At 41.0% G+C, this 11,318-nt stretch overlaps 1 protein-coding gene across 2 annotated transcripts; it reads left to right on the forward strand.

Moving 5' to 3' along the window:
• The first annotated feature begins 6,745 nt into the window (after window positions 1–6,745).
• Window positions 6,746–11,117, forward strand: LOC122055662 (transcription factor TGA2.2-like). 2 transcript variants are annotated; one of them, XM_042617200.1, is made up of 12 exons: window positions 6,746–7,001; window positions 7,094–7,182; window positions 7,404–7,477; window positions 7,579–7,746; window positions 7,980–8,033; window positions 8,114–8,173; window positions 8,261–8,338; window positions 8,413–8,458; window positions 8,553–8,815; window positions 8,923–9,162; window positions 10,169–10,311; window positions 10,659–11,117. In XM_042617200.1, the coding sequence occupies exons 1-12, from the start codon at window positions 6,928–6,930 to the stop codon at window positions 10,744–10,746; spliced, it is 1,377 nt and encodes a 458-aa protein (XP_042473134.1). In that variant the 5' UTR covers window positions 6,746–6,927; the 3' UTR covers window positions 10,747–11,117. The 2 variants fall into 2 exon arrangements, with proteins under 2 accessions (XP_042473134.1, XP_042473133.1); XM_042617199.1 differs by having other exon boundaries at window positions 6,747–7,001; window positions 8,550–8,815.
• The last annotated feature ends 201 nt before the right edge of the window (window positions 11,118–11,318 follow it).

The raw sequence follows: 11,318 nt of genomic DNA on the forward strand, positions 1-11,318 counted from the left end.
TTGGATATTCAATCTCTATAATTTCCTCAAGTCTACCATAGTAATCAAACTCAGTGTTATTTGTGTCGATGGATCCCTTTACACAAACACCAGAATTATAAGTTAATCTCCGTGAATCTCGTTGTATCACATGGAATTTTAGACCATTAACATAGTAACCAGAGTAGACCATTATTTGGTGAAGGGGTCCTGATGCAAGATTCAATATTCTATCATCTTGCACATTTGATATTCCGCTGTCTTTCACCTATCAAAAGATGTATGATATAAATTAGCTAGGATCGATCTTAATTTTATGAAGAATTATGAAAATTTCTCTAACTTACATAAATTTGAAACCATAATGCAAATTCAGTCTCTAACTTGTCAGCAACTAGACTTGCACTCATTGATGGATTTTGTAGATATAATTGTTGTTCATACAAGCTGTGAACAACAATGATTAATTTGAGGCATTTCGGATATTAAGAAAACAAATACAGCAAGATTAAAGTTTGAGTGGGTAAGTTAATTTACTTGATGTATGGTTTGACTTCATCACAATTTAAGAGTATGTATGTTCTTGCAGCATGATATTCTTGTTGAGTTAACCATCTAGAAACAGATGCACCCATTGGTTTACCAGCAAATTTGAAAATAGAAAGCATCGATGGGTCAATATTCCGAGTATCATCGGAATTTCTAGGACATTTGTTCCTTCTGGTTTTAACATGATCAGCAAAATAATAGGAGCAGAAGGAAGATGCTTCCTCAACCAGATAAGCATTACTTATTGACCCTTCAACTTTTGCTTTATTACGGACATTATTCTTTAATTTTCTCAAAAACCGTTCAAATGGATACATCCATCTGTATTGAACAAGACCTGCTATTCGTGCCTCATATGGTAAATGTACTGGCAGATGTTCCATTGAATCAAAAAAACTAGGTGGGAATATGCGCTCCAGCTTACAAAGTATGAGAGGAATTTCTGTTTCTAGCCGAAGCATATCGGTCATCATAATACACCTCGCTGTCAAATCTCTGAAAAACAGACTTAACTCCGTAAGTGCTTGCCAAACATTATTGGGAAGTAAATCATGAAAAGCTATTGGAATAAGTCTTTGCATGAACACGTGGCAGTCATGACTCTTCATTCCAAACATTTTTAACTTGTTCATATCAACACATCGAGCCATATTCGAAGCATATCCATCTGGAAATTTAATTTCTTTTAACCAACTACATAAAGCTTGTTTACTATCTTTGTCCAATGTATAACACGCTTTGGGAAACTTATTGGTTGTTTCATTCTGATGTAACTCTGGTCTGTTGACTAGTTCTTTTAATTCCTCACGTGATTTTGCAGTGTCCTTAGTTCTTCCAGGTACATTCATCACAGTGTTGAAGATATTATCAAAGAAATTTTTCTCAACATGCATCACATCTATATTGTGTCGAATGAGTAGATACTTCCAATAAGGCAACTCCCAGAATATGCTCCTTTTCTTCCACCCACTCTTGCACATCCTAACAAGATATTTATTTATCTCATCTGAATTATGCTGAGATACTGGGAGAAATCCATAACTATCTATTTGTTCAATGATTTCTTCACCTGAAGCATGGACTGCTGGAGGAGGTTTTCGACTACAACATTCTTTAGAAAATTTTTCTTATTTCGCCTAAAAGGGTGATCCAGTGGTAGAAATTTACGATGATTATCAAACCAAGATACCTTCCCACTGCAAGGTAATGAAAATGCATCGGACTCTGTCATGCAATGTGGGCATGCTAATTTACCCGCCGTGCTCCATCCCGACAACATTGAGTATGCTGGAAAATCACTGATCGTCCATAATAAGGCAGCATGCAATGTAAAATTAGTTTTACTTGCAATATCATAAGTCACCGACCCTACATTCCATAATTCATTCAGCTCAGCAATTAGAGGTTGCATGAAAACATCTATCTTATCTTTTGGATTAGCTGGACCCGGAATAAGCACGGTAAGGAACATAAATTCATCTTTCATGCACATCCATGGCGGTAAGTTGTACGGTGTTAATATAACTGGCCAAGATGAATATTGTTGTCCCGACTGACCAAATGGTTGAAATCCATCTGCAGAAAGTCCCAATCTCACATTACGTGGTTCCATTGTAAAAGAGGGAAACACAGTATCAAGATGTTTCCATGCAGGAGAATCACAAGGATGACACATTATACCTCCATCGTGTTCATGCTCATGCTCATGATGCCACAACATGTGGCCAGCTGTAGCTGCAGATGCATACAAGCGTTGCAGTCTAACAGTTAATGGAAAATAATACATCACTTTCCAAGCAATATTTTTCTTTTTCTTCCCTGGTATGCGAGTACGATGCTTAAAACGCGGGTGAGTACATATTTTACATTCATTCAAATCACTATCTTCATTCCAAAATATCATGCAGTTGTTTATACAACAATCAATCTTCTCTACAAAAAACCTAAACCTCTAATCAATTTCTTTATACCATAGAAGCTATCAATCATTATGTTATCAGCAGGAGCAACTCGAACATCAATTGACAAATGTCATCGTAACACCTTTCCGAGAAATGATGTTCGACTTTCATATTTAATAACCTCGTAGTAACTGATAGTTAGGAATGACCAGAAGAAGTACCTTCCCACACTTCTCTTTCACTAGCCTGTAACATTTCATATAGTTGCTGATATTCAGGGGTTGGTATTTCATCTATATTTGAATAATCAACTGCATTCATCGCATCTTGAACCATTGATTGCATTGAAATATCAATATTATTTGATGTTTCAGGAGCGGTAACAGTAGTCCCAGAAGATGAACCAGCAGAAAGCCCAATTGGTTCATATAAATAAGTCTCTCCGTGACAGTACCAATTGTAGTAATTTGGCACAAAAGCATTTCTACATATGTGCATTTTTACAGTATCCTCATCACGAAATGCTCTATTTTGACATTTTTTATGATTGCAGGGGCACCGTAACTCAGCATCATTCATACATTCTGGATGACTTTTAGCAAAGGTCACAAACTGGTCAACTTCAGCAATAAAATCCTCTCTAATAAAACCATTATCTAATCGATTGTACATCCAAGCTTTGTTCATATACATTGTTATAACCTAAAGAGAATATAATTTGAAACATTATTAAACTTATATCACTTGAAATAATTTTAAATTCGCACAATTTCATCTCAAAATCATCATATCATATTACAATAAATCTCCTCTACACTAAAGCAAATAAATGAAACTAATATATCTCCGAAATGCAAACTATAAAGTAATGCCCGTTTCGTTCAAAACCAATAGGAAGGGACTTCTTATTGTTGTTGAACAACTAACATATCATATATCCGAATTCAAAGTGAAAGTTTAAGCAACATTTTCTTTCCAAGCATTAGAACTTTATACAACTAAAGAAAGAAATAAGGGCAGGTTACAATAAAACTCTAGAACCAAGGAAGAGAGCTAGTGATCCAGTGATCCATTACATAAGCAGAATCAAATGATATATCGTAGTGCAGCTGAAGATTTGCTACAAGACAACTTTTTCTAATTATAACATTAAAAGAGAATACAAGCTTTTGTGTACATATCAAGTTTGCATCAATTTCACTTGGTTTGTTCAATAGCAGGATAATTTAGATATGGAGGAGAATGAACAAAGTGCTTAACAGTTAACACTAACTTTATCAACTTCACTTGGCTGGTCGCGATTAGGCAGCGAGCAGGTGCCTACGACCGCTGGGATGCCGCAAACAAGGGAATCTGGGCTGCTGCAACTGGCTGCCGGGAGGACCTGCCTGCGGTGGGTGGCCTGCCGCGAGGACCTGCCTGCGGTGGGTGGCCTGCCGCGAGCTGCCCGCGGCGGCCAGCGGCCCGCGAGCAGTTCGCGGCGGCTAGCTGGCCGCGGCGACCAACTCGCTGCGATCAGGCCGCGCCGGCCAGCTGGCCGCGAGCAAGCCGCGGCGGCCAGCTGGCCGCGATCAGGCCGCGCCGGCCACCTTGATGCTTCCCGCGATCAGGCCACGCTGGCCCCGAGCCGGCCGCGGCGCCCCGCTCGCCGCGAGCAGGCCGCGGCGGCCGCCGGCTGTGTGAAAACGAAGAGAGAGAGGGGCACGGAGCATACCTGACTGCTGGTTGCAGATGCCGGTGAACGGGAGGAGAGGACGCGCTGGGAAATCGCCGAGTCGTGAACGGAAATCGCCGAGAGAGGAGGAGGAAGCAGATCGCGCGAAGAGGAAAGCAGCCGATTTGGTGCCCTAATACTGAAATACCGACGGAAATATAATTCCGTCGGTATTTACCGACGGAATTATATTTCCGTCAGTATTTCCCGAAGGAATAATTACTTCCGTCGGTAATTACCGACGGATATATAATTCCGTCGGTAAGCATTAAAGCTTATCGGTATAAAATTTTAACGGGTTTAAAATTAGCGGGTGCGGGCGAAAACTCACCGACGGAAATATAATTCAGTCGGTAATTCCCGACTGATTTCTAGGGCCGTCGGTAATTCACGAACACCGCTAACCCAGATCCGTTGCCTATCGTTCGTATTCCCGACTGAATTACATTCTGTCGGTGTAATTACCGGCGGAATATAACTCCGTCGGTATATTCCGACGGAATTTAGTTCAGTCGGAAAATACCGACGGAATATAAATTCCGTCGCTACTCCCGTCGTTAATTACGGGTATTTTTGTAGTGGAAATCAAAACCCCATAAGTAGTCGAGTGGGGAGCTAGACCCTGATGGTTATCCGAGTGTGGAGCTCGGCCCTGCAATGTCCGATCGACGTTAGTTAACTGAAGCGTGATCAGGAGAAGAGCCCCATAAGTAGTTAAGTGGGGAGCTGAGCCTTGATGATTTTTGAGTGGAAAGTTTGGCCCCTAGGATATCTGATAGGCTCAAGTCGATTGAAGTGTGATCGAGAGCATAATCCCGTAAGTAATTGAGTGAGAAGCTGGGCTCCTAGCTAGGATGTCTGATAGGCGCAAGTTGATTGAAGTATGATGGGGAGCAGAACCCGAAAGTAATTAAGTAGGGGGCTGGAGCCCGATGACATCCGATTGATGAGCTGGGTTCTTGGGATGTTCAATCGGCCCTAGTAGATTGGCATGGGAAAGATTCATCGGGTAAGTTGCTCAGGTTACCTATCTTAGACTTTGATTACTTTCTACCCCGGTCTATTGACCTTCGGTCCCCACCTCGGGGGCTCGTCATCATCTGTTGTATTTAGACTCTATGAGGAATAAATACGTCCAAGGACTTGTTGGGAGTTAGCCGATGAGATCCGTCTGATTCTATTCTTAAGTCAAACTCAGGAGAAAAGAAGCAATAAATGAGATAGCGTAGAATAATGTTCTCATCCTCATAATTAATAATAGGGATTCAATACTTGGGTGTTTGACACTCGACACTCAAGTTCGATAGTTGCTCAGGTGCTCGTGGGAGTTCATCGATCGCAGCCCACTTGGGCTCGTGCATCCATTTGACGCCGACGACAACCTACTCAGACTTGGGCAATTGTTCGAGCTATCATCACTCGGACTCGGTAGCTCGAGTTTAGAGCGATATAGCATGCATGATGATCGTGACTAGCTCAGGATCGACCCACGTAGCTGCATCCTTATGATCGGGTATGAATCAGATAATATCGATGCTGTTAGTATAAATAAAAAAAATATGGCATCAAGAATTGGTTAGTAGGAATATTTAGTTTTCACAATAATAAAAACTCTTAATTTTTGTATAAATGATACATTGATCAGTACTCGTGTTATTTGCACGATCCATTTAATCCAATTGACTTAATTGCTCGCAAAATTGAAATAAAATGAACGTGCCAAATAAGTAATTAACTTGGGCATGAAAAATATGTGTCTTCTCATGCCACATGAAATGTGTTTCATCTCAATCCTAAGCCCATATGAAACTCCAAACCACTAACTGTCCATGGTTAGTGAACTAAAATTTCATTTATGTTTTATTTCCTCTTTACCTTTAATTTCCAAATCTAGTTCATAAACTATATGTGCGAAATCACCGTCATCTTCTTGTACCTAAACTTGTCAAATTATGTCGACGACATTATTATATATACTTCATCCGAAAACTCACTCAAACTTATTCTACCTAATCCAAGTTTTAGTTTAGCTAATGCCCAATCATGGAGAATCAATTAGTTTCGTCAACAATGATTAAATTTACATAATTAGGTGCATGAAATTCCCGTCAATATAATACAGGGTTCTAACCATATATTGTGCCTTAAAATGCTGAACTTATACTTATAGACCTTAATTGGAAGAGTGTCATGCTCCAAACCCTAATATATTTAAAGCAATCTGTTTATAGAAAGGGAAGTATATATCTTTGGGTTGGCAAGGAAATACAGCATGAGGCCACCAATTAAGCAAGGCTCCATTTCCATGATAAGGACCTCTGATTGCCAATTGGAAGTTGGCGTTAGAATTGTGGGGAAACTTGTGTTTAATTTTAGTCGACAGCAAAAACATGCATTACACACACTTATTAATTGTTGCCTTAGTTAAGTTAAATTGTACAGTTCATGTATTTCGATACTACTGTTCTATTGTTTATGAAAATGAAGGTGCAATTGGAGGAGTCAGTGACCAGTTGCACCTGTACCCTTTTGCTTTCAGGTCCCACCACCGGGGAGAAGAGTCCACGAGGAGGAGGATCTTCTGCAATAAAAGATTAGTTTTTGAAGGTGGAAATTATTGCAGGAATTCCTGCAAAGAAACCGTAGAGAGAGAGAGAGGATGTGCAGTCAATTCCCAACTTTAGAAGAGAAGATATATGATTCTGATTGTTCTTGCAGTTCTTCCATGATCTTGTTTTCCTTCTTGCTTCTTCTGTTCTCTCGCTGCAGAAGCTACGTGGTCACATGAAGGCAAGGGATCAAGGAGAGGGAGATCGTAATACTGGTCTTCCAAATCAGCTCATGGCTACAAACTTCTTGTACTTTTTTGTTTTGTTTTGTTTTACTCTTCTTCCTGAAAATTAATTAACTTCTTGTATATCAGTTGATCTTTTTTGTACCTCTGATCCAGTGACCAGGAGGGAGCTGCTTACTTTGGGGAGCTGGAAGAAGCACTCATGCATGGAGTTGCAGGGATCACAAGTGAGCAAGAGGAAACTTGTAAGCAAGAAATTAATCAGCATCATCATCGTAGTCGTTTAGGTTTTGCGTTTAGTCCAACGCAGACATGGAGGAGGCCTGAAATGGCACCCTAAAAGGTTGTAGTTGGCGTGAGAGGATGGATCACAAAGAACATGAACAGTGGCCTACTGTTCCCTTTTGAACAAGTTTCTGACACTCGGGTCTTTATTCTTTTTCTGATTTGGCTCTTCTTCCTGCAGCCTTCTGCACGAGCAGACCCCCAACTCTTGAAATCTTCCCCTCATGGCCAATCAGATTCCAACAGGCTTCCAAGGTATGCATGCACCGCTTTTGACTGGTCTTGCACAAAGCAGGAAATTGTAGCAAGCTAGCTGCTACAGTTCGTCCCTAACATGCCAACAATGGGATTCACAGACTGAGGGGAGCACTGATTCAGGGTCAGTGCAGAACACAATTTCCCAAATGAACTCAGAGGAGTCTCCAGGGAGCAGAAAGGCCTCTTCGGAGCTGTCTGGGAAGCAGAAGGAAGAGGTGGCGAGTGATGCTCCTCAGACAAACCAGAAGCTGAAAACACAAGAAAAGGTATGATAGACCTCAATTCTCTCTGCCACTTCTGGAGGCTACAAATCCTGCCATACCTCAGAACATAAAGACACATCTAGCCCTTTTCTCTTTTAGTTTAGCCATCCAATCTCACAAACTCCAAGAGACTTTAAGTGAGTTCTAAGGCAAACTACAGCATTTGCTGCTAATGCATGCATGTCTTTTTTTTCCCCCTCTTGACAACATCATTTGGCTTGTTTTTCGTGTGACAGAGAAGATTGGTTGGTTCTACTTCAGATAAAGATGGCAAAGAACTCGATCCAAAGGTCTCTCTCTCTCTCTCTGAATGCAGAATGCTTATTGTGTTGATTAGACAAAACATGTTTATGCTTCCCATTTCCTGCAGACATTAAAACGCTTATCTCAGAATAGGGAAGCAGCCAAAAAGAGCCGGCTGAGAAAGAAGGTTTACTACACTAGTGTTTTCTTTTGCTCTTTCTTTTCAGTTTCTGAAACAGTATCGTTTGTCTGTTTATCTGGTTGGAAATGGCAGGCTTACATACAACAACTAGAATCCAGTAGAATAAAACTTACTCAACTGGAGCAAGATCTCCAGAGAGCTCGGGCACAGGCACAGTCCTGCTTTGTTTAAAGATTGAGGAAGTGATCAAACATTCAATCTGAATTAATTTGTTTAACTCGCAGGGCCTTTTCTTGGGAGGATGTGGCACAGATGGAAATGTCAGCTCTGGTATGAGTATGCAAGTATATATATGCACTTGTAGTAGAATGGTAGAATGAGATCAACAGTACTTGAGGCTGATGGAATTGTTGTTGTGCAGTAGTGTTTGATATGGAGTACTCTCGTTGGTTGGATGAGGGCTGCAAGAACACCATGGAACTCCGGCAAGGTTTGGAGGTTCATCTCCCAGATGCAGATCTCAGAGTCATAGTAGACAAATGCCTCACGCACTATGATGAACTGTCCCAGCTCAAAGCCACTGCAGCCAAGTCGGATGTGTTCCACATCATAACCGGCATGTGGGCGACTCCGGCGGAGAGGTGTTTCCTATGGATGGGCGGATTCAAACCATCTGAGCTTTTAAGGGTATAGCTAAGTTTTATTGCACCAAGTAGAGCTCGATCTCCTATAATATCATCATCTATATTTAAATAAATTTCATCATTAATTTGACATTGTTCCTATTTGAGTAGGTCATAATGCCACAACTTGATCCTCTTACTGAACAACAGCTAGTGGGGTTATACAACCTCCAACAATCCTCCCAACAAGCGGAGGAGGCACTATACCAGGGACTCGAGCAATTCCAACACTCACTTGCCAACTCCGTGGCCGGTGACTCGCTCATCGAAAGTGCAAATGTAGGGAATTATATGGGTCACATGGCTCTCGCAATAGGGAAGCTTGCCAACCTTGAGGGATTCGTTAGACAGGTACTCCCTTTCTCTCTACATGTATTTGTTCAAGCAATAAATGGTAGCTAGTATGATCCAAGAGTAAAAAGTAGTGAAAGTTTTGATAATTTGGCCATTCTTCCAACAAGACAATGACTGTATTAAACTTTTTAGGATGTAGTGAACTCGATTCCATGGAAAGTGGCCCTGATACATTCAAGTACATTTGATGCATTGTCATAAGGCAAAGAAAGAATCATCCATTCTCCTTGGTGTCTAATAGCCAGTGTCTTTTTCTCCTCCTTTTGCCAACTTTTCTTTCCCATTATGTGCTTCATATCTTCTTCTTGGTGCTTGCCCATCAAGATGGAAAGCTACTTGTACATTTTTAATGTTTAGTGCTTTCAGATGTTGCTATCTGTCCATAGTACTAAGAAAGGGACCCAACAACCTCTCTTTTGCCGCTTGGATGCAGCCAATCAAAGCTGTGGATCATTATAATTTAGTTCTCTTCTTCATGATAATGTTTCCTTGAGAGATCGGGCACAGAGATCACATATCCTTCTCTCTTCTTTCTTTTTCAATGGGACAAATACAATAATTCCAGCATGATTGATCGAAATGAAATCATGAACCTTCGAATCTTTCTTTCCTTTTTCCTCCACCCCATGAGGACAACCAATCATGCTATCTTGTTAGGATAATTTCCAGCCCCCACGGGCGGGATCAACCGGTTATGACATGATATTCTTGCAACATGGGTCGAGAGATCGAAGGTCTGCGGCAGCAATTGCGATAACATCAATATCTGTCCGTGCTAAACACCTTCGACCGCCATGTCATCGCCGGGCCCGTATTCACCGTGATTTACTCCCTCTCATACTCGTGGGGCAGGGGTGAGGGGGCCGCTGGGCGGCGGGACCCGCCTTTGCAACTTGTTAGGATAATTTCCATGAACACATGAGACAAGAAGCTGAGTTTTCTACACACACATATATAAATTAATACTGCAACTTATGATTCCCTTGTTTTGTGATTTATCTAGGCTGATAATTTAAGGCAGCAAAGCCTTCACCAGATGCATCGAATTCTAACAATACGACAAGCCGCAAGGTGCTTCTTGGCCATCGATGAGTACCACAGTCGACTCCGCGCTCTAAGCTCCCTTTGGGCTTCTCGACCAAGAGAGTATGTTTCTTTCACACATCAACATCAGCTTAAGCAATTGTCACGGGCATAGTTGCCGCGAAAATCTCCCATCAATTCATATAAAAATCGGTTAAGGGCTCCATCTAGCTTCAGAGACGACAAGGCCTCAACTAAAAGTTTCTATTATGGATCATCATGGACCACTCTTCTTATCACAAAGGAACAGACATAAAAGCTAGTAATTGCATATTAAAAGAGTGTGTCCTATCCATTTCTTGAACTCGAAAACAATAAACCTTTTAATTTTCTGCAGGCTACCTTTTCCAATCTTTTGCAGTCTGCTTCAGTTAACTCAACTGATTTGTTCTTGAACATACAAATGACAGGAACTTGATGAATGAGAGTGCCGTGGCTGTGACCACAGAGCTCCAAATAGTTCAGCAGCCAGTAGATGGTCATTTTTCAGGCTTCTAAAACCTGCAAGAATGTGAAGAGATTCATTGCATTTATTGACAGCACTTGTTGGTTGCATATGAGGAAAGCTGAGGTAACAAGTGATGGAATGGATGCATGCAATCAATAGGTGAGAGAGATTCTTTCACAATGAACATGATGAGAAAAGTTAGGCAGAAGAAGAGGAGGAAAAGGACTGATCATTTCCATGAGACTGTAGATAAGGCTGTGTTCCTCCACATCAAGCCCTCCTTATCTGTAAGTTGTATTAGAACACACTTTGGTCACAGATTTAATGTAAAAACAAAAAAGAAAAAAGAGCAGCTTATGTGCTTACTCTTGCTGTCCTTTTCATCTTTCCATATAAAAATATTGGCCCTGCCATTTTGCTATTTGGACCCAAGTGAAACAACCCTATGGAAATTGGAAAACTTATTGTGATGTGATTAGAAAGAGTTTTCTTTTCGGTAAAAAAAGGACATCCCATATTTAATGAATCATCAAATGAGAATCCCTTTCGTAAAAATAGTCGGATGGGCACTTCACCGTATGCTTTATCTCAAGAATACGCTTACTTTAAGTGCTGTTGTAGC

This window comes from Zingiber officinale, chromosome 3B (assembly GCF_018446385.1).
Source record: "Zingiber officinale cultivar Zhangliang chromosome 3B, Zo_v1.1, whole genome shotgun sequence".
In the NCBI taxonomy this organism is placed as follows: domain Eukaryota; kingdom Viridiplantae; phylum Streptophyta; class Magnoliopsida; order Zingiberales; family Zingiberaceae; genus Zingiber; species Zingiber officinale.

Bases quoted from the DNA above. Each gene is read 5' to 3' on its own strand.
- LOC122055662 (XM_042617199.1), top strand. From the start codon at position 6,928: ATGAAGGCAAGGGATCAAGGAGAGGGAGATCGTAATACTGGTCTTCCA. The intron at 7,002-7,093 runs GTACTTTTTTGT...CCTCTGATCCAG, and splicing joins CTCATGGCTACAAACTTCTT to TGACCAGGAGGGAGCTGCTT. The intron at 8,174-8,260 runs GTTTACTACACT...TGGAAATGGCAG, and splicing joins AGAGCCGGCTGAGAAAGAAG to GCTTACATACAACAACTAGA.